Source organism: Lithobates pipiens, unplaced genomic scaffold (genome assembly GCF_037356315.1).
Source record: "Lithobates pipiens isolate NorthernLeopardFrog02 unplaced genomic scaffold, aLitPip1_a1.2 Scaffold_19, whole genome shotgun sequence".
NCBI lineage: Eukaryota > Metazoa > Chordata > Amphibia > Anura > Ranidae > Lithobates > Lithobates pipiens.
The window spans coordinates 422,217,882-422,241,563 of NW_027507764.1; the positions used below are offsets into that span (position 1 = coordinate 422,217,882).

Below are 23,682 nucleotides of genomic sequence, written 5' to 3' on the forward strand. Positions count from 1 at the left end.
TTTACTTCCTGGAATCCATCTGCCTTTAGATAAGGCATGCAGGCAGGAAGGCATGAATTCGCTGAAAAAAACCCTCCTCCCCTCCTAAAGACTCCTGGGATGTATGACTCATTGTCATATCATTTGCCTAGGCTTAGAAGCCAGGAAGTAACTAAAAATTGTGTAAAAAAATTTAAATAAAAAATAAAAAGTTTAAAACAAGTAAATATAAAATAAATTCCTATCTATTTACTAATGTTAGCAGCCCACCAATAGATTAAATAACTCACGATTGGATCCCTTTTTTGAAAGATGTTAATGTAGCCTCATTTTTTATTATTTTTTTTTACATTTTAGAAAGCACCAATAAGCTGAAATAGGTTCAAATAGTAACTCAGATTTTTTTTTAATGATTTCATAATTTTTTATTGCTATTTCAGAGTAGAAAAACAATACAATGTATTATACACCAAAACACACAGATAATATCAAAACAGTGTTAATTCACATCTTTCTATAACTCCTATAACCTTCCGCAACCATTGGGAAATAGTGGGTAGGGTGCTTTCCCCTATATGAGTGAATTAAAGATTTGCCGGCGTTTAGTAAATGTGGCGTTATAGACACCCTATATTGACCTATTGATTCCTTAGTACAGTGAAATAGAAATGCCATTGGTTCAGGTCTAATTATTGCTCCTTGTATCAAAAAGATTGTTTTCACCACTTCCTCCCAAAATGGTTAAATCTTCAAGAGCACCATATATGCCCATGTGTTGCTGGACCTCCACATTCTTTCCAACACAAGGTTTAATTTGACGTATATATAGCGTGTCATTTTACTGGTGTAAAATGCCATTGAGTAAAGAGTGTAAAATTGACCTCCTCCATTCGGCATGAAGTGGCCAACATATTGATAAGTTGTATAGCCTTAGCTTTTTGTTCATCTGTAAATCGAATTTGCAAATCAGATTTCAGGCTACTAATATAATCTAGGTGTCCTGGGTTTTGCAAAATGGACAAAGATTTATAAAATTTACCCCTTGGCGAGTCCTTATTTTGCATAATAGCTTCAACTGTATATATCCCATTGATCCAAAAATATTGGTTGGGATTCCAAACCCAGAGACCTTAATGGTTTAATCTTTGAATCCTCCATCGCATGATGTAATAGCGGTATAGACTCTGGGAACCATAATTCAAAACCCTTATCTAAAGCCCCTGGCTTAAAATACTTATGTGAATAAGGATATTACTGCGCTAACACTAAAACAAAGTAAAAAAGCTGCTATATAAACAATGAGACAAGAATGCTAGAAAGTGAATGGTATAAATTTTAGTGCTAAGGAATAAATGCATATGCATATGTAGCGTCGGTACTCCTGAAGAGTACGTGCTATGTCTGTAAATTTCGTTTTTTCCCAAGACTATAGTTGAGTATAGTTGGGGTTAATTGTTCTAAATTGTGGTTTTGGCATCAGTTTGGCTGGGCTGTACTAATGTTCTGCCTGGTCATAGGTGTAGTTAGCACCTTTGACAGGCATTGGAATGCAGTCTGGTTGGACGCATTGGGTACCAATCTCTCTCTCTGAGTCAATCAGTGGGTGCGTTGTCTCACTGTGTATTCCAGGAGAGGGTACTTAATGTGCTGAAGACACGTGGTTCTGGGTTCCCGTCCAGAAGTATGTTCTGACTCCATGGTCCTGGTCCTCCTGACCAGCCCCCAGAGGCCCTCATGGCCTGGGGTGCGGATCCATCCGTTTCCGAGTCTCAGAACTGGCTAGTCCGAGGCACAGTAACTGGAAGGAGGATTCTGAAGTGGTCCGGTGCCGTCTCAGGTTTTGGAGAGGCCCAGCAACTTATCATGCAACAAGGGGAAGACTCTTCAGAAGAGGGCCACGCACAAGGCTGGCTGCTCGCTAAGAGCCTGGATGTTGAGCTGTATGGACACTAATTTAATCCACATTTCTTACGGTATCGCCAGACCGGCTGCAAGATACTGGTACCACATGAGGGTTTTTATTTCTATCCTTCTGACACAACTAAGTTCCTGTGAGAGACTTTCTGTGTTCACCTAAATTTTGTAACGTCTGTGGCAGAGACTTTGCTAAGTTTAAGTCAGTTTAAGTGTTGGCTGCTAAGTTCATACACCATGACTTATCAGTCGACATGGAAATATCCAGTTGCGAGTGGCTACTGCCTGGATCACTTAGAGTGAGACATTTATTAAGTGTCAGCAGTTTCAAAGTGCCTGAGCTTCCATACCTATACCCTCTATTCCCAACTGAGAGACTGTGTTTCTGTTCAACGTTTTAAGCAAATAAAAATTCCAAAAGGAATTCAGGCGTCGGTCTCTACAGTTATTGGGCCATCAACCTCGGGAACCCCTAGATAAGAACGACAAGCTACAAGGCAGGGGAGGTAAACGGTAAGCCCAAGAAAACCAGCCGCTCCTTCGAGGGTAAGTGCTAAACATATGGTTGTAGATGCACCACCACCTTTGATGCTCTCAATGCCGGAAAGTGCCAGTGTAATACATCTTTGATTATCCACTATTCGGTGGAGGACTCACATTGGTCCTTTTTAGGACCTCCACAGGCATTGGACTTTTTCACGTTTCCATCATTTTTGTGTGATTTAATTTTTTATTTTTCACAAACATATGCATACGTGTTTATTCCTTAGCGCTACAATTTATACTATTCATAAAATACTTATGTCCCAACAAGGGAATTGCTGGGGAGTTACATTCCCAGCAATATCGTGCATGCAAAGAATCCCATAATGCCGATGTAGATCTAGTCTGTGGAGATATTGTGGATGCCAGCCCCCTCATTAATCAAGGTTTCCAAGATACAACTGAAATGTTGGTATCTTCCAGTGCCATTTCTAGTTCTACCCATAATTTAGTCTTTCTGGCATATTTCCAGTCTGCATGTGTCTCATAATCATTGCTTGATGGTATAATTTATGGTTTGGTAAGGACACCCCCCCCCCCCCCTACTCTTTTTGAATGATATAAAATATTATGTGATTTTCTAGTACAGTGTCCCTTTCAGATAAAGTGTGCAATAATAATCTGAAGTGTCCAAAAAATTCCTGCAGGTACTCCCAAGGGTAACATTTGAGAAAGTGTATAAAACTGGGGGAAGAACATTCATCTTTATAACGTTGATCTTGCCTAATCATGAGTGACAGAGGGAAGATCATCTACGTAAATCTAGTTTAATTTTATTAAACAAAGGAAGATAATTATATCAAAATAAATTAGTAAGATTAGATGTACGGTAATTGCCTAGATATTTTAGAAGATTGCTAGGTAAAAGGAAATAACGGTTTTAAAGTTTCTGCTTCATGAATGGGTTTCGATCTATGTAATATTTTAGATTTAGTCTTATTAACCTTAAAGTTAGATATGGATTGAAATTCTCATATTAATCTAAGCAAATTTGGCAAAGTAATCCCAGGTTGTTGAACATAAATAACACATCGTCTGCATATGCAGATAATTTGTTTCTTTCCCTTCACCTTTACACCATGTATGTTCGGGTTTGTCTGTATAGTCGAAAGAAAAGGTTCTAAAAAAATGGATAAATAAAATTTATGACAATGGGCAACCTTGCTGCGTAACTCTGATATACAGATCAGGACTTGTCCTGGCAGCTACATGCCCTGGCAAAAAGAAAACAAAAAGGGACTTTAGGCTATAATATATACACTTGGGGTACTTAAAGTGGAAGTCCAAGATAAACCTAACTAAGCTTAAAACTGCTCCCACTCCCCTTCTAACTCCTATACTAACCTTCTATACTAACCTCAGGGTGCTCTGGTCTGGTCATGTGATCAGCTCCCAATGATGGCTTCAGGAGAGAAGAGGAGCAGTCGACAATGGATGCCTCATAGTAAGCCTTTGGGTGACTTCACTGCCCGGACATTCCATCTATTGCCAGCTCTCTCTCCTTTCCCCTGAAGCTGGCCACTGGGGAAATTACGTAACCAGTCCTTTTATAGTGTAGTTACATTAGTATAGGATTTGGGGGTGGGAGTAGTTTCAAGCTCAGTTAGATCTAGTGTAGACTTTCAGTTTAACCAATTAATATTGCTGGGTCTTTTCTTCAAATTATTAGATAGTCATTGTGCTTTAATCCAAAAGTAATTATTTTTATTTTTTATTTTATATTGCTGACGTTTTCCCACCACAATCATGCAGACAGGATGGCCACTTTAGTGGCAGCCACTACAGCACTGTGGTAGCTTAGTGCATCTCATGTAACATGTCAGCTCTACAGATAACATCAAGCTTAATTGTACTTTCAGATTGCTCCTGTGAGATAGATGGAACAATAAGTGGAATAGGGGAATGCCACCAGGTAAGAAATGCAAATATATGTATATTTTATACACATTTTTGTATAAAAACTGTGTTTTTTTTGTATTATCAAGTTTTATTGATTTCGGCAAAATAAAAGGAAACTGAATAAATGTTTTCTGAAAACATACAATATGCTGCATGACATGTACAAAAACAGGCTCTACGCGTTAATGAACTATGTAATAAACCAACAGTCTCTGCGACTGTCATCTCTTCTGCAGTATGCAGAAACCCATAGGAAAACAAAACACAACATTTAAGAAAACACCTCGTGTACAAGCAGGACTAAAGTAGGTGGGAAGATGAAGATTGCAAAGAGAAGAGGGTGAGAATAAAAGAGAGAGAGAGAGGTTACCCGGGCACAATAAATTCAAACTTAAAGGGATAATGCATGAAGGTAATCTGTTTCATGACATACACATTGGTTACCATAAGACAAGAGCGAAGATATACTCAATCATTTGGTATCTCTTGCACATAGTACATACACCCTGTCCATACATCTCCAAATTTTTATAGTTTGTCCCTAACAATATGGATCCAATGTTCAGCCTCCACAATGACATCCACTTCCCTTTTCCAATCAGACAGTGTAGGGCAAGTAGATTGTTTCCAGAATAAGGGAATTCAAATCTTTGCGGCATTTAGTAAATGAGGTATTGGCTTCTCAGAATACTCTAATCTCAGGGCAGGATCACCAAATGTGGAGGAACGTGCCTCGTTGATCACATCCCCTCCAACAACGGTCGCTAGCAGTAGGAAATATCTGGGCTAAACGGGAAGGGGTCTTGTACCATCTGTTAAGGAATTTAAACCAGAATTTATGGGTTGTGGGAACTAATAGAAGAGGTATGAGTCAATTTAATGATCTGTTGGATCTGGGGTAGGGTAAATTCCAGTCCAAGCCCCTTCTACATTTCCTAATTTAATAAGGAACTGTTGATGAGCAGTTGAATAGTACCGGTTTATACATTTAGAACAATAAATATTTACAGTTGGGACGGTGTCTACACTTTGATTCAAATGTGGTAAGACCCGTCATAGGGTGCAGTTTGTGGCCTAGTTTAGAAATAAAGACAGTAATTTGGCGATGCCTCCAAGTCGTTAAAAGAAAGGTACCATAGGAAGATTGCAGAGCCTGAAAAGGCAATAGAGTTCCTTGAGGAGCTAGTTTCGTGCATGTTGTATTGCCATCCGCTCCCCATGAACAAAAGAATACATGCTCCGCACCTGGCAAATGCCATGGGAATTCCCCCAATGGGGCTAACAGAGATGTCGGAGGGGCATAATGATTAGTCCTATTCAACCTATCCCAAACATTCAAGGTTGATCTAGTCAAGGCAGAAGTTCAGTCTGAGAGACCTCTAGATGTGGATGGAATCCACAGGGCCCCTGCCAGGTTTATACCCACCATCGATTTCTCTAGAGGAACCCATAATTTGGCCAATGTGTCGTGGTGACAGTTCAATATACAAACTAAGGCCATAGCCTTATAATAAAGAGCGACATCAGAAAGGCCAAGTCTTCCATCTAGTTTTGTCCAATGAAGCATGTCATATGATAGCCTAGGGTGCTTGTCATGCCAGTTAAAGGCCAAAAAGGTCCTACGTAAGCATTTAAAAAAGCTGCAGAAGGAAAATGGTACAACATATAAAATATATATGATTCTTGGAAGAATCGTCATCTTAGGAGCGTTCACCCTTCCAAACAAATCAGGAGGTGAATCCTGTTTGTGAATCCTACACTGTTGTAGGTCCTTTAGTATATTATTAAGTAGAGAGCCATAGTTATGGTCATAAAGAATCTGGGGGTCAGCAGAAATATGTTTGCCAAGGTACGATTAAGAGTCTCTCCTCCACACAAAGGGAAACGATCGTTGTAGGGATTCTGCAATAGGGGAAGGAACTTTGTCCGGAAGTAACTTGGATTTACTATAATTAATCTTAAAGTTTGATAAGGAGCCAAATCTGTCCAACCCTTGCATAAGTACTGGTAGGCAAACGTGGTTTGGAGAGGTAAAAAAGGAGGTCATCAGCATAGGCCAAAACTCTATTTTCCATGGAGCCAATGCTGATGCTCAGCAAGGGTTCTAGCACTAGGGCGAATGGTAAGGGAGACAATGGGCAGCCCTGCCTTGTCCCATTATTAATGTTGAGGCGATCAGAGAGGATTCTATTCACTCTTACATGAGCTTGGGGCTCCGGTAAAGTGCCAAAATCCACCCCATCATCCACTCACCAAGACTGAGTCCATGGAGCAGTTCTACCATATAGACCCAATTAACCCAGTCAAAGGCCTTTTTGGGCATCCATTGACAAGACCAAGCAGGGTTCTCGAGCAGGACTCTGCTGAGCCCAGTGCAAAATATGTAAGACTCGAATAGTATTTTCCCTGGCCTCGAGTCCAACTATGAAACCAGTTTGGTCCGGGTGTACTAAGGCTGCAATGTGATCCTGTAAGTGTACTGCCAAATTTTTTGCTAACCGCTTGGTATCAGCATTTAACAGGGAGATTAGTGCAACTCTGCGGGTCCCTGCCCGGTTTTGGTAAAAATGTTATGTGTGCTAAAAGAGCCTCATTAATTTTTTGGAGGTGATATAATTGAAATACTTATTAAGGGGATCAGCTAGCTTGGAAAATAATTTCTCATAATATTGGTTTGCTAAACCATCGGGCCATCGGGCCTCGGGCTCTTGCCCAGTGGAAAATTAGAAAGATTAGCCTCTGCGGTGCAGAGTTCCTCCACAGTAATCGGGCATTCCAATTCCTCGATAACCTGATCAGAGAGAACCGGAAGGGCCAACTCCTGCAGATAGGCCCCAACCTTATCCCTAAAAGACCCATCAGTATTAGAGGGGTCAGAGGGAGGTTGATTATAAAGAATATGCAGAATAGAACCGTTAAAATGATTTGGCAATAGAGAGGGTATCCATTATATGCTCATTTTGAACCATCAAGACATGCACATGGCACAGAGCCTGAAGTTTCTGCAATTGTCTCGCCAAAAGGCAACCACATTTGTTCCGGTGCTTGTAGAAACCTTGCGCATAAAATCTAGGTTTGTCCCTGGCTCTCCGATCTAAACACTGAGCCAGGGAAGTATGTAAGGCATGTAGTTTCTCAGCATCCATTAGGACAAAATGTGTTTTATGTTTAGCCCTGGTTCACATTGATGCGATTTGCCATGCGATTTGACATGTAAAATCGCATGCCAAATTGGCGGCAATGGCAGCATCCAAATCGGTACGACATTGCACTTGCGGTGCCGCACTGATTCCCAAAAGTAGTTTCTGTACTACTTTTGGTGATTTCAGGGTGCGATTTCCATTGACATCTGTTGAGAAACCCACACAGATGTCTCTGAAATCGCCCCCGAATCCAGGACTGACATGCGGGAATCAAATCATATGAGTTCAGCTGAACCAGCACAATTTCATTCCTGCAGTCAGTGTGAACCTACACTTGTTCGAGAGTATGAATTTTGTCCAACAGCTCCATAATTTCCCCTTGCTTCTCTTTCCTAATTCCGGTGCCATGTGCAATCAATTCCCTTCAATTACAACCTTGTGGCCTTCCCATACCGCCTGTGTGTGGAAACTGTGTTGATGCAGTAGGGGTTATTTACTAAAACTGGAATGTGCAAAATCTGGTGCAACTCTACATAGAAACTAATCAGCTTCCAGAGTACCTACTTTATTGGACTGAATCCATTGGGATGAGCCAATTGCTGCAAATAAAGTGTTCCTGAAAGCCCTCTCTTACTTTAAGTAGCAGTGGCTTAGGGAATTAGGGTTAGCGGCACAAATGGGCACTTACTTGCGGCTTTTGAGGCAAAAGTGCAATCCTTGGAAGCTAGCAGAGAAAGTTCTGAACTTTGCACAACACAAGCAGAAAGTTTGTCAAAAACAGGTAAACATTCCATGAAAAATGAAGTACATATGGAGAAGCTGAATGTATTAAAGCTTACTACTAACAAAGTAGTGTTTGTGGAGGGTTTAGTTCTACTTTAAAGTAAACCATCTTTAATAAAGAGGAATGAAGTTTTTAGGAAACTCCTTCTGCTGCTTGTGGTCTACTACCAGAATTTTGCTCCAAAATAAACTATATTAACTCTCAAACCTACTTTAATAAAATATTTGGAAAATTCCCAAAGGAAACTTGCAATATAGTCAATGGCAAACCTTGAAGTAATGGTGCCAACTTACTGACACCAGACCAAAAACAACAGATTTCTGAGCACATTTACTCAAGCACATTTTTTATATCTTCAATAAGTGAAAATAAAATGCAAATTAAAGTGCAAATAAAATACCTGTTGACCCTACCAGAAATCTTGCAAGCTAATAACGTTCTGTGCTCTCTGCCTGTGCTGCATTCATATCAGCTAAATTGTTCACAGCTAATCACAGCTAATCTGTGCGAACTAGAAAATATTTCCCACCACGGACGTACAGTAAGTGGAGGCAGGTGAGGCAAACCCTCACCTGCCATGAACATAAACAAAAAAAACAAAAAAAAAAGATAGAGCTTTGAGGGTCGTAGTGTGGTGACCTGGGGTCACAGAGACACCAAATTTGGGGGGTAGGTAGCTGAAGTCCTACCGCACCACTGGTCAAAATGGGGCTCCTACGACCTATGGTTTCATTGTGGAATGGCGCCAAACTTCAGTACTTAAAAATTTCCATAGGCCACGCTGTAAATGTTTACAGGTTTAGCGTTACAGAGGAGGTCTAGTGCTAGAATTATTGCTCTCACTCTAACTATTGCGGTGTATGTAACCTGTGTGTATCTGGCTCTGATACTAGCCAGTGCCTCACCAGCCACTGACCTCACCCCTGTTTCCCTCCTATGTTATGGAGCAGAGCAGGGGTTGTTTTGTAGTTTGTACATGTAGTAGATCTGTATCTCTGTAGATATAGTACAGTGAGTTAGCGTTGTTACCCAAAGACAGCAAGTTTGTCACTGGGACGATTACCAGGTGAAAATACAAGAAAAACCTTAAAAAAGAAAACGAATGAAGCCACCAGCTCAAAGGACTTGTAAGCTGCAATATATTATATTTTTGTTTTTGAGTTTAGATATGCTTTAATGTTACAACATGTTAACAATGCCCTTTTTATGAATTAAGCCAGATTTTTGTTTATCTTCAACATTTTCTTGCCCAGACTGATGGTGACTGCCATTGTAAGCCAAACACTTGCAGCACATCCTGTGGAACCTGTGACGATGGCTATTTTTTCCTAGAAGGCAGGAATTATTTTGGATGCAAAGGTAAAACATCATATGTTTGTTATATAGAAAAGTTGCAGTATATTTTCCTAACTATGCTGGGTATGGGAAATACATATCTACTAACTTCAACACAGAATAATAATGGACATTGCTATCGATTTAGTATAGTGGTGTATACTTGCAATGTATGTCAGATGTGGATTTTGGTTTGCTTTGGTATAATTTGCATCTTGTTACTTTGATAGGCTGTCAGTGTGATGTGGGAGGAGCAGTCAGTCATCTGTGTGATGAATCGTCAGGAAAATGCTCTTGCAGAAAAAACATTGAAGGCAACAACTGTAAAATGTAGGTTAATGTACTTTAAAGCATTAGAATTGTTAAGCTAGTGTAGTTGTTCTGAAATCAAATTATAAGTTTGTGTCAACCCTCATACTTTTAGAATTTTTCTTGGGTAAAGTGCTACTTAGCCCACAACAGTAAAATCAGTCTGTATATGCAGTAAAGCATGCTTGTTATACTCACTGTGGAACCTAAGGGGTTAACTCTTCGAATTGTGTAAAAAAGGCTGTTTGATTCTGTCTTCTCTGATCCTCCCCTTCCTTTACTGTCCCCAATCCATTTGCTGATAGCACAGAGCCCTAGGAGGCACTCTGCACATGCTCAGTTTGGTGTGTATTGCTTTTTTTTGGGAGGGTGCATGTGATCAGCACAGGGCCAACCAGCACTGTCCAGACAGAATTTTAGGGGCCATAAAGCCTCATAGGACAGTCAGAGGAGAATGAAAACATCTCCTACAAGCTTTAAACAGTGCTTGGCCAGACACTGATAGAAGTCATGAGACTGTCATATACTGCTGGTGAGAAGAGGTATTTAGCAGTTTATATTTACTAAAACAATTGCATTTCCATGTTCTGTGTACTATGGATAGTGAATGCAGGGTCCTGGGGTTAGTAACACTTTGGCTCCACTAAACAATTTTCTTTTAGAGACAGAGAAGATGATATATAATAGACATTTGCAGAATGGAAAAATGTGTTTTGTTTGATAGATTTGTTATGTAACTAATTTCCTTTCGTTGATTCGTTTCAGAATTTGTTTAGTTTTGTTTTGTTTAATTTTGTTTTGTTTATTAGATTTCTAACTAATTCCACATTTTTTGAATTCAGATTGGTCAAAAAATTATTGACCAATTCAATTTCTGTATGAAGAATAGCTGGCTGTTAAGGAGCGGGCCGGGACGTAGGCCATCATGTCCTTAACAACCAACGACTCATCAGCTGTCAGCGGACATCAAAATGGGGACAAGTGCTTTGAAGTAACAAATAATAACAAAAAAGTCATCGGAATTTACATTCGGACCGAAACTAATTGCGCATGTCCAATGTATAATTTGTCACTTAAAGAATAATTCTAGGCATGAGTATTTTATACATATGCCATACCTGATTGATGTCCCTGGAAGCTGGAAATCACAGAAGTAGATAGTACTACTCCCATGATCTCCACTTGCTTCTGGGTCCCATGCTGAGCCCCCGCACTTCTACTTACTGAATACAGGAGATTGACTGCTCAGAACCCTGGATGCTTTGAATTTTCTCAATAAAAACATAGCACTCTCTGATTAAACAGGGTGGAGAGTGTGATATCATCGCCCTGCCTCTCCACCATATCTAATCTGAGAATGCATTGAGTTCTCTGAAATGCACATGTGCTGGACAACAGACCTCCTTTCTTCCTGTGCAGAAGTGCAGCACTCAACATGGGGACCCGGAAGTAAGTGATTTCCAGCTTCCAGGAGCATTGGCCAGATATGGTATATACATAGTTACATATGTCCAAGCTGGACCATTGTACCAATGTATAAAACACTCATGCCTAGAATTATTCTTCAATTCCTTAGCCAGCTACTCTTCTGCCCCCTCCACGATCCAGCACTCCAGTGAGCATGGGGGGGGGGGGGTTTGGACAGAGCAGAGAGTTGGTAACTGACAGTCACCAGCTGTCTGCTCACAGAGAATTGAGAGAACTGAGAAATCAGCGGTCTTTGATTGTTCAGTTCTCAGTCTTAGAAGCTTAGGGAGACAGATGCAGTATAAGACAAATGCTGCATCCACCTAGGTAAGTATGATTTCTAAAGAAAAAAAAAGTAAACCAAACTTCTCTTTTAAATGTTAACAGTGTATGCTTCTGATTACGCCCTATTCCATCTTCCTGATATAAAAGAAAAATCTTTGTTTTACAAATAAACATTTAATACATGGATTACCAGAGCTCTATGGCTTAGCTGATCAGAAAGCATGGCAATAGTTATTTTCTTTCCAGTTGGGGCATCTGACTGGAACTTAAGACACAGCTGTCTGCTAAGTGATAAATCACAACTCTGATGACTCTGTTGATTAATTTGAATCCATTATAAGAAATATGCTTATTACAACCATGGTTACCAGACATTGTACAGCATGTGAAAAGAAGCCTATAGCTCCATCTGCTGGCTTGATGAAAAATTGAATAATGTTTATAATATTATAAATAATATTTATATGTAATATTTCATAGCTACTCAACTAAATAAAAATATGTATTTTTTCTTTCATCTTGACTAACAAAGTAAAACATGTACAATATATTATCCTTTACACTACACTATGAATTTAATTTACCGAAATAATTTAAAATTCATAGTCAAAGGTCCAAAACACTTCACATCTGTTTCTGAATGTGGATCTTCTGATGTTTTAAGAATCTTAGATGGTAGTAGTTGTAAAAGTCTAATCATATTGTTTCAATTTTTTTTTTATTACATGCATGCACTTTAGATTTACCAAGGTGAACCTGCTTATTATATGGTTGAACATTGCCCAACTGTATCTTAAAATAATAATCTCTCTAGAAAACATACATCCAGCATTCAAAATAATGTGCTTCCTCTAAACCCAGCTTATGTTTGCTGTTTGCAGTTGTATATTCGAGTTTTGGAATGTAAACACTATTATTATTATTTTTTATTATTATTGTTACATAGGATTTATATAGCACCAATACTTTACATTGTAAATCTCTGGCAATAGATACACACCTAAAAGTAACTTCTGAATGTTATTTTTACAGACCAAAGCAAAGTTTCTACTTCCCTGACCTCTATCAAATGAAATATGAAATAGAGGATGGCACAAGTTCTGATGGAAGGGCCATTCGTTTTGGATACAACGCAGAGGAGTTTCCTGGGTTTAGTTGGCGGGGATATGTTCCCATGTCATCCATACAAGTATGACAATTATTGAAAATTGGACAGAGCTGCAGCATCCCCTTTAAGTCCAACTCCAATTTTTATCATAGATAATAAAGCTTTTATATTCTGTCCAGGCTGGCTGTAGAAGTAATCAGACAGCTGTGACGCCGAATCACACCAGAAAGCCCATTGCCCACTCTACATCTACAAAGCTAAACACACTTTTGGCTGCTATAGCAGCCTGGAATTGTCTACCAGCTACCATTTGTAAATGGTGCTAGTAGACAAGTGGTTAGGGTAACTGAGCTTGAAATGAACATGTGGGTGGTCTTTGGGCCTGAATAACAAACTCTGCATTGCAAGCTGCAAGAGCAGCTTAGGGAGAGATTACTTCTTAGGTATAGTACAAAAATGTATTTTGGATGCAGTTATAAGATATAATATTATAGAGCATTATCTTTTAGGCCGCATCCTATTCTATTATCATGATATGAGAATGTTTGTAGCTGTGTTTTTCAATAGAAGATTACTGCAGGTCCTTCCTTTGAATCTCCTATTTGGCTGTGCGTTTGTAAAATTTTAGCAGGTATTATGAAATTATGTTTATATTATCGCCAAAAAAAACAGTCAGGAATTTGCAATAACATTTGCTAACATTCTTGTAATATGTGTTCCAGATCTGTGGGTGTTCTTTTTTTAAACAAGCTAAATAAACCATTAAAGCAGGGGTAGGGAACCTCAGCTCTCCGGCTGTTTTGAAAATACAAGTCCCATGAGACATTGTAAGACCCTAGCAATCAAAGGCATGACTCCTAGAGGCAGAACCTACCCCTACATTAAAGGATAAAGTGCTACTAAAGCCACAACAGTAAAATCAGTCTGTGTATGCAGTAAAGAATGCTTGTTATACTCCCTGTGGAACCTAAGGGGTTAATCCTCCACATTGTATAAAAAGGCATTTGATCCTGTCTTCGCTGATCCTCCCCTTCTTATACTGTTCCCAATGTATCTGCTGATAGAAAAGAGCCCTAGGTGGCACTCTGCACATCCTCAGTTTGGTGCGTACAGCTGGAGAGGTTTTTTTTCTTGAGAGAAGAAAAGGGGCCAAATAGAAAACTTTCCAGACAGAAAGTCAGGGGCCATGCAGCCTCATAGGACAGTCAGAGGAGAATAAAAACTCCTCCTACAAGCTTTAACTAGTGCTCGGCTGGACACTGATAGAAGTCACAAGACTACTATATACTGCTGAAGAGAAAAGGTATTTAGCAGTTTATATATACAAAAATAATTGAAATGTTATGTTCTGTGTACTGTGGGAGACCAGATATAGTGAATGCAGGGTCCTGGGTTTAGTAACACTATGAGTTCACCTTTTAAGACTTGAACATGTAACATCTTCCCACATCTTCTTGCAGCTGCTCCCCAATCTGCTGCCTCCAGTGACAGCGAGCTAGGGATCTTCACCCTGAACTCGCTGTCACAATTTTCTTAAAAATGTTCCACCCACGCAGCCGCGTCATTCATTTACAGAGGCCTGTAAATAAGAGAGCTACAACTATTGACATAAATATGTAAAACCTTGTAAGCTGCTATGTTAATCCATGGAAGCTGCCAGCACTACCCACACTTCCTAAATATGTGACTGAACTAAATATATATCAGTATGAGTGCAGTGCTAGACTTTGCATAAAATTAACCCCTAGGGATATCCAGTGCAAAAATATATATTAACAATTATAAATGAAAGTGCATTGTGCAAAACTCAAAAAGTGTCCTTGTATAGATCATCCAATGTGATTTGCAATAAACTGCAAGTGTAAATTCCTCCACACAGTGTCCTTATATAAATCAAACATGAGTGGAGACGGCATGCCAGTCCATTTTGTGGATAATAAACTTCTTATAGGTGAAATCGATATCTCCACAATCATTCACCTCTGTGTATGTTCTAAAAATCCTTGTGCTCCCTCCACCGGTTGTGCCCTCACCTTATAGGCTTTGTAACTGTGCCTTTGAGAATAAACAACCATCTGGGTTGCTCCTTCTAATATTCCTCCTCCTTATAAATTGCCCATGAACTCAGGTCACATAAGTCAACTTCCAATATTATGCCTCCCTGATGCTGCCCGTGGACTTTAATCTCATTGATCACATGTAAAGCAATCAAATTGATTAACATGGAGTTTGGACTTCTGAGACCAACTGCTGTCACGTTTTCACAACTGTTTTGTCCTTCAGGTGGAGTGGTGGGCTCCAAGTCTCTTTGTGGGGACAGTGTCTCTTCCTCTCTCTTCTCTCTCTCTCGCCCCGCTCTGTCTTCTCTCCAGCAGGAAGGAAGAAGGTAATTAGGCAGGGCTGATGTGAATGGATGCAAAACAGGTTCTTCTAAGCCTGCAGTGTATGAGAAGGAGAGACCGAGAAACAGAAAAAGAGAGAAAAGTTCCCACCCAGCACAGCCTCCTTCCTTCTATCTCTTTTTAAGGCAAGGGCACAATTGGTGGAGGGAGCACAAGGATTTTTAGAACATACACAGAAGTAAATGATTGTGGAGAGATCGATTTTATCTATAAGTGGTTAATAATTCAAAAAATGGACTGGCATGCCGTCTCCACTTGTGTTTGATTTATATAAGGAGACTGTGTGGGGGAATTTACACTTGCACTTTATTGCAAATCATATTGGATTATCTATAAGGAAATTTTTTTGAATTTTGCACAGTGCACTTTACTTTATAATTGTTTATATATATTTTTAAACTGGATACCCCTATGGGGTTAATTTTATGTACATTCTAGGGCTGCACTTATTTTTATAAGTTTATATATAGTTTTCAATGAACTAGCAGGGCACTGTTAAGCGCTCCAGATAGTTCACTGTCTTTTCCTGTCAGAGCGTAACTGCCTGCCTGTACGAGGTATGGGCAGACAGTTTACACTGACAATTCTGCATGGCACCTACAGTCTGCTGACCGTGGGTTCAATGGTTTACAGACTCCTAGAAAACAAATATAAAATGCATTTTTTATTACCTGCAAAAAGAGGTGCATATATTACTTTTTTTTACAAAGGTGAACTTATCCTTTAAATTACACATAAATAAACCTTATATAAGTGTATCAGTTGCCAGTGGACTTATTTGTCAGTCTTGTGGTTGGGACACACCTATCAGACAGCACAGGCAGGCTTTGGACAACATTGCAGTTAGGTAATACAGCTTGGTAGGTCCAAGATGTACATCTGACTGGATGTATAAACAGCAGACGCACTCCAATGAGGTTATTCATGTGCTTTTCCTTCCTGTGGGTATGTTATGGGACTAACTGCACTTTGTAAAACTTATGCTATACTTATGCTGCACATATATTAGATGTATTTCAAATACATTGAATGTAATAAAATTAAAACACATTTAATGCTTTAAAACTAACGCATAGCTTAATTAAAAAAATGTTTATACGTGCTTAGAGTTCAGATTTGTTGCTGCAGTAAAATCAACTCATATGTGTAGTGCCAACTCCAGTATTAGTAGATTAGGAGATATTCATATCCATGTCTTGTTTTGCTTTGTCTCTGCAGCCAGACCTGGTTATACTTGTCTGCAGCCTGCATTCCCTTCTTTCATCTCCTTTCTATGCTCAGCTCCTTTTCCTGCATGTCTGCAAAATAAATATCTCAGTTGGTAAAGGATTTCTTCATACCTGAGACATTATTTGTAAGTGTCCTTTCTTTAAAACTATCTTTATATCTTTGCTAATCATCAGACCTAGGGTTAGAAAGTCAACAATTTACATTAAAAACATAGAAGCATGCAAAAAGTCTGTATATTTTATAGGGAAAACTCTAATTATACAACTTGTCCTTAGAGGTAAGCAAGGACACAGTAAGATAAACCCAGCAATTCAGAATGCATAATGAATGTACATACTGTACCCTGCTTTTCTAAGTATGCATAATTAATTTTCTATATTTTTCACAGAATGAAGTTAGGATCCCAGTTAGCGTGGGTAAATCAAATCTCAACTTATTTCGTATTATTTTGAGATACATTAATCCTCAATTGAATCCTATAACTGGGCACATCACTGCTTTTAGATCTCGGCTGAGCAAAGGTGAGGGTGAGTCAAATGTAGGTATTTACACTGCTTGCATAAAAAAAGTACATTTAAAGTATATGTGAACCCTTACTTTGTAAAACAACATATTCAGTTTAAAATAGAAATACAAAGCAAAACATTTGTGTATTGTGATATTGCAGGGGGTATAGTTCAAGTGTGTAATGCATTCCAGTGAGTCCACAACAGCGGCCCGACAAAGCAAAGTCCAACAGCAGGAACAGTTGCCCTCACAGGGGTTTTCACTATCAGTTCAAACATGAAATAAATGATAGCAACCCTCTTTGCTCTCTTTTGCAGCATCCCTACTCAGGCCTCAACCTCAGATCTTTAGGTTGATCCCTCGGATCGGTTCGCAGTACCTAGTGTGCTTATATACAATCCAGACACCTCTCTTATGCATTCTCTGCATATCCCTTGCAACTCCCTGCTGCATAGTCCCTCACCCTGGCCTCTAGATATAGAATCCTCCTGTCTTCTAGCCTGAGACCATCTGGCTTTTGGATAGAGCACAACTGTCCCTGCAAAAGAGCACATCTGCCTCCTTAGCAATCAGGGGGCCCTACCTGGCAGCCCCCCCCCCCCCCCTGAATATATAAAGATCATAGTTTCACTAAGAATACACTAAAATAATTATTAGCGGGCAGAAACCTAACAGAAATCCTGTGTAAATTAGCCCTTGTTTAATTTATTTTTTACATAAAAAAAAAAAAAAGAAATAACTTTTTACAATTATTTTTTATTTTTAAAAAGTTGCTTATTACATTACATTTCTTGGGGGAGAATATACCAGGAACAATGCCATGTGTCTCTCTCTGCAGCAGCTGAAAGCCAGCAGGAGGGGGAAAAGAACCACACAGGGCATCCTTCTGCAATTGCCCCTCTGCCCAACCGCACCAATTCCTCCTGCTGTTTGGGCCCCCCTGTGTGCCTGGGCCCCTTGCAGGACTGGTGGTTCCCCCTTATCAGCGGCCCTGCTTGAGCTATGCCCAAGCCTATAATTATAAAGCCTGTGTACACACAGCCTGCTGGTCCCCACAAAGACCTGGACACTTGGTTGGGGGCTTCTTCCCTCCCAAGGCTCTTTGAAGTCTCCAAACTCCAAGATCCAATTTGGGATTAAGAAACCCAGAGAAACCTGAAAAAAAAATATATTTCTCTGCTTATAATAGCTCTTCTGGAGGCCCTGCATTTGTGTGAACCACGTGTCGCTTTTGCCGATTTTCTTACACAGTGGCAGGGCCTCATACTGTCACAATACACAGTATACAACATTCTAAATACCTTTTTTATCTTTTGTATAAAAGGGGTGTGTCAGCAGTAGACAGAGCAATAGTAGTACACAGAAATTCCCAGTGATGGGTTGTGCAGGAGGGGGGTGTCAGCACAAGCCTGATCATTGGATTACAGGCAGGTTGTGCTCCCAAGTAGAATGCAAAGAAAAAAAATGATTACATTGGGATGGATGTGCTTCCATGCCTAGTCTGGTGAGTGTGAAATTGGAAAGCAAGGGGACTGGCAGAATCACCAGGTATTTTGCACAAAGGAAGCAATACAAAGAGAACAGGGTGTGATTCCTTTTCATAGAAAAGTTTAAAAAATAGGGGTCACCCTACAAACTTACACCTGAGTCACAAGCATGCATAGTGACTGTACATAAACTAGCCTGATTCCTGAGATCCTTCATGTTGTTATTGTTTGTTCTCGATTAAATCCATATAGATTGGACAAACCTATAAAAGATATCATGTTTTTATATTGGGCAAAACAGGTCAAATACAGTTTAATCCAACTTGTTTGTGCATTTTTGTTAACCACATACATTACAGAATACATCTAGAATAGCCATACATGTGAATATAAACCCAAACCTGACAATGTTTGCTAAAGTGTTTAACTTCATAACACATAGTAGAAAAGTTTTAGATACATAGCAAAGTATGTCCATATTGTATGAGCATATCATTTTTATGTAATATAGATTTGTTTATACTTCTGTTTGCAATATTGTTAAAAATTATTTATATATTCTCATTGTGATACATTTTGGAAAAAGGATTTAAAATATTTCTTATCTATAGGGTCATTGGACATCAAAGAGGTCGTGTTCCATTCAAGTAAAGAGCCAGCATTTCTTACTGTGCCAGGAAAAAGCTTTGCTGAACCATTTTCTTTGGCCCCTGGAAACTGGATCATTAAAATTGTAGTGGAAGGGGTGCTCTTGGTAAGTTCATTGCCACCCAGCCACATACTCAAACATTAGTGATCTTTTTTAATAAAGAGTATCTTTAAGAAAAAACAAATAAAAACATTAGTGATCTTTATTTAGAAAGGTTTGTAATAGTACACAAGCAAGGGGCAGGCCGCTTGGATCTCTGCAATTTTCCTAGACAATGAATTAGTCAAAAACAGATTTTGATAATTGATAAAAATGATCTGGGAACACATACATACTTTTGTAATAAAAAAAATCAACTTTAGTTACCTCTTTGTGGATTATGGAAAATTTTTATCTTTAGGCTACTTTCACACTGGGGCGTTGTGGGTGCTCGGTGCAATATTTAGCAGCGCTTTACCGTCATTTTAGTGGCGCTATGCGGCCCTGGTGGGACAGTTTTAACCCGCGCTAGTGGCCGAAAAAAGGGTTAAAAAAAAAGCGGCGCTTTGCAGGCAGGTTTGCAGCGCTGCCCCATTGATTTCTATGGGAAGGGGCGCTCTAGGAGCGGTAAATACACCGCTCCTACAGCGCTCCAAAGATGCGACTTTCAGGACTTTTTTGACTGTCCTGCAAGCGCACCGCTCCAGTGTGAAAGCCCTTTCACACTGGAGAGACAGCAGCGGCTGTTTCAGGGCGCTTTGCAGGCGCTGTTTTTAGCACTGTAGCTTCTGCAAAGTGTCCCAGTGTGAAAGGGGCCTTACTTTTGATTTAATTTCAACAGATAGTCTAGTTCAGCCTAACATGGAGGAGTCCTAGAAATAACTTTCCGGTCTCAGGGACACAATGCTAATAGTTACAATTTCTTCAGCTTAATGTACAGTACATTAATGTGATGTCACTGTTGGGAAGAATGCTCCATACATTTGTAATCAATGAGAATACCCCCCCCCCCCCCTTTACTCACGTACAGAAAGCTAAAAAGGTTATCTAATGGCAGAAGTTGCTTGTTGCTTATGACACCGTAGCAGCCTTTGGAGAATGCCTAATGTTCCAAAGAACCCTGATTGAGAAAAAATGGACTAGTCAAACATCTTTTGTATTATTTTACAAAAGACCCAGAATGTCTTATTAAAAGCACAAGAGATAATGTAATGTATAGTTTTACAACAGCTTAATATTTACATTAGACGCTATGGAAAAACTACATTCATTTTTGTGTTACTTTTTATGGTAATAGAGCCTTTTCAAATTTTGTTTAGTAGGAGATAATTGTGTGTCAGTTGTGCTGAAGCTTGAGCTGTCAAAATTGGTAGCATATAACTGGCAATACTATTAACATATTTTTATTCCATTTTAATAAACAGTTGTTGGTATCATATACATTTTTTCCAGAAACAACCAGTACACAGTTGGTGATTTATAGTGTAGCATTTGATTTCTTTATAGAGGTACTGAGGCTATTTTACTTAAGAAGCTGAGAATCTTCATGAAATAAATTGCGTGAATATTTAGTTTAATTATTTAAGTTTAAAAAAGCTAGATACATTTTTAAAAGCCCAGCTTATAATGGATATTAACAATTATAAGTAATAACAGGTTGACTTAGAGGTCAGAAAGGAGCTTTTTACCTTTTTCTTTGTCTTTCTCTGGATGTACTTTAGTTATAGGGTTCTGTTCATGGAGGTTCACTATTTATTTATTAAATTTTTCTTTTATTCATTGAACTTAAAGCGAGACTGTACTGGGGAAAAAAATATTAAAAGCCAGCAGCTATAAATACTACAGCTGTTGACTTTTAATAAATGGACACTCACCTGTCCCGGGGTCCAGCGATGCCGGCAGCCGAGGCCGATCGATCGCTCGGCTCTCGGCTGCTGCCACCACCATTCTAGGTGAGGGAATCAGGAAGTGAAGCGAATCGGCTTCACTTCCCGGTTCCCTACTGCGCATGCGCGAGTCACGCAGCGCAATAGGAATTGTCTGCGCTGTCTCTGGGACCCGTGTGTTTCCCAGCAGACAGCGCGGCAGGACAGGAAGAGGCATAGACTCCTACGGGAGTCTATGCCCGGAAGTGGGTGTAAATACCTGTCTTTGACAGATATCTCCACCCCCCTCCCCCTTAAAGGTGCCAATTGTGACACCGGAGGGGGGGAGGGTTCCGATCAGCGGAAGTTCCACTTTAGGGTGGAACCCCGCTTTAATTAACCTGTATCTTTTTTCAACTTGACTAGCTATGTTACTATGTAAAAGCAAATTCCTGTTCAATTTAAGGCCCCTACACACAGATCCCATGCTGATCGGAGTGGACGCTGCTCAGTGTGAATGGGGCCCCTAATACCCAACCATGCGCACATGAAATAGGGAAACAAAAATTTGCTTTTCACATGATTGAATAGATGAGGTGAAAATCCACACAATTAATTAGGCCTTTTAGCATATCAGCCATAATGTGTTTGGGTGTGTTAGGATGTCAGTCCTGATAGAGACGTAAGGCAGGTAAGCACGAATCATAATGGAACTGTGCATCAGTTTAGGCACTACTTTGGTGAGCTACTCTTGGTGCCCTAGGCTGCCGCCAGGGGGATGCGGTTACAGGTCAATGGCTTTTTCAGAGAGAAGGTATGTTTGAGATGGATGTTTGGGGGGCATATCTGTTAACCATCACTCTTTACTTTGGCTTCCATAGCTTCTGGATTTGTTTAAATTTGTCTGCATTTTCATTTTAGGGCCCTTTCACGCCAGCAGTTGTACTGAAGGATACAGTGCCTGGGCCCCATAGGAAACACAACTTTTATTTACTTTGCTTGCAATGGTTCTGCACTTGGGCAAGGGTGCCTATTGCAATCCCAGTGCACCTGATTTGAAAGGGCCCTTACTTACATTTGTAAACAATGCACAAAAACTCAGATGTGTGAATGTAACCCTATTTAGGAAGGTGTTGTTCCTAACAACTCATTGTAATACCCTTTACTATATAATAAGGTTCAAGATTTTTTTTTTTCTCCACCTGCTTTTTCCAGTGGTAACTTGGGTATGGCTGTTTTCTGCTAAGAAAAATCCAGTGTTTCATAGGCTGTCCATTATAGGAGTCTGTATAAAACATTGGCAGTTACTGCCAGATTTTTTGGGGAATTACACTGGTCAGCATTGTGCATTGTAATAAGCCAAGAATGTTTGAAGTGCAGAAGAGACTTCTTTATTTCTCCTTATTCAGCATTGCGTAACAAATAACTACTCCCTGGGCTCTTTGTAACTGGTTATGAATCATTTAGTTAATGATTCGTAATTGATTTTTAAGTACACTCTACTCAGATACATGTATCCATGTCACCATGTTACCTCTTTCAGCACTGAATTACCGTACATTTTGTTGCTCACCGTTAACATTCAGGAGTACTTCAGAAAATTCAGTTTTTTAATTTTGCTATGCTTCAGAGACGTAGATAATTTTCTTTCCAGCAGGGGGGGGGGGCAGTACATATTTCCCCCCAGTATATATCTCCCATTACCAGCAGTACAGACCCCCCATATAGATTTCCCCCCCAGTACAGATCTTCCCCCTCAGTACAGATCACCACCCAGTACAGATTCCACCCGTTAGTCTCCTTCCCAGTGCAGACCTCCTCCAGTATAGATCTCCTCTCCAGTTCAGATTTCTTCCCCCAGTACAGATCACACCCCAGTACTCCCCCTCCAATACAATCGCCCTTGCCATAGAGATCCCCCACCCAATACTACTCTCCACTATAGCTTAGATCTTCTCAACCCCCGTACAGATCCCATCCCCCAGTAAAGCTCCCCTCAGTACATATCCCCCCCACCCAATTCTCACCAGCACAACTCCCCACAATACAGATCTCCATCCAGTCCCCCTCATACAGCTCTTCTAGTGCAGAAACCCCCTTGCCTTCAGTTCAGTTCTTCCCCCTCCAGGAAATCCACTCACCAGACCAGGCATTCCAAAGTGAGATAAAGTCCTCTCAGCTGTGTCTTGTAACCAGAGCTTAGGATGGACTTTGAACTGCTGCCTCTGCGTTCTGATAGGTACAACATCTGCAGTCCTTCTGCTGTGTAGCTGCAAAACCAAGGATGCTGGGGTTATATCCCCCTACCCCCCCTTATCTATGCCCCTGCTGTGCTTACAAAACAAAAAAAGTTAAGTAAACAGGTACCGAATGACAAAGTTGTGCCCTGTGGTGAGAGCTTTCCACTTTTCTTCTACTGTTGTATACTGCCTAGTGACTGTTCTGCTACCTCACTTTCCTCATTCAGCTGGTGTTAAAGAAATCTATAATGGCCCTTGGCAAGTTTTAATTTAGCTTTATAATTTTATACTCTTTTAAAATTATGTTTTATATCTAGTGTTCTGTGTTGTTTCTTTATTTTTTTACTTTAAGTTGGGCATAGTTAGAAATAATCAGTTTTTTTTTTTTTGTCATGCAGACATTAAAAGAAACCTTTCCAAAGTGAAGGTAAATCCATTCTTAGGCCGCGTACACACGCGGGGACTGTTCGCCCAACTTTGTCCGTCAAACAGTTTCGGCAAACAGTCCGCTCAAACTTAGCATGGACGGACATGGCCACACACGACGGACGAACAGT

The 23,682-nt window shown here is 39.9% G+C and overlaps 1 protein-coding gene and 1 long non-coding RNA gene across 3 annotated transcripts in view; one reads left to right on the forward strand and one right to left on the reverse strand.

Moving 5' to 3' along the window:
- Positions 1-23,682, forward strand: part of LAMA3 (laminin subunit alpha 3) — a 247,697-nt gene that overhangs the window by 87,793 nt on the left and 136,222 nt on the right. The window contains exons 18-23 of one of the 2 annotated variants that reach the window (XM_077492578.1): positions 4,296-4,348; positions 9,516-9,621; positions 9,828-9,927; positions 12,691-12,847; positions 16,787-16,925; positions 19,004-19,146. In XM_077492578.1, coding sequence (XP_077348704.1) covers positions 4,296-4,348; positions 9,516-9,621; positions 9,828-9,927; positions 12,691-12,847; positions 16,787-16,925; positions 19,004-19,146 — 698 coding nt within the window. The remainder of the gene's footprint in view (positions 1-4,295; positions 4,349-9,515; positions 9,622-9,827; positions 9,928-12,690; positions 12,848-16,786; positions 16,926-19,003; positions 19,147-23,682) is intronic. The other variant, XM_077492579.1, reaches the window with a different exon arrangement.
- LOC143997132 (uncharacterized) lies at positions 16,204-20,144 on the reverse strand. The gene is made up of 3 exons (XR_013277650.1): positions 20,049-20,144; positions 18,547-18,655; positions 16,204-16,466 (listed from the first exon to the last, which is right to left on the reverse strand). It is a non-coding gene; the product is annotated as an uncharacterized LOC143997132 (long non-coding RNA).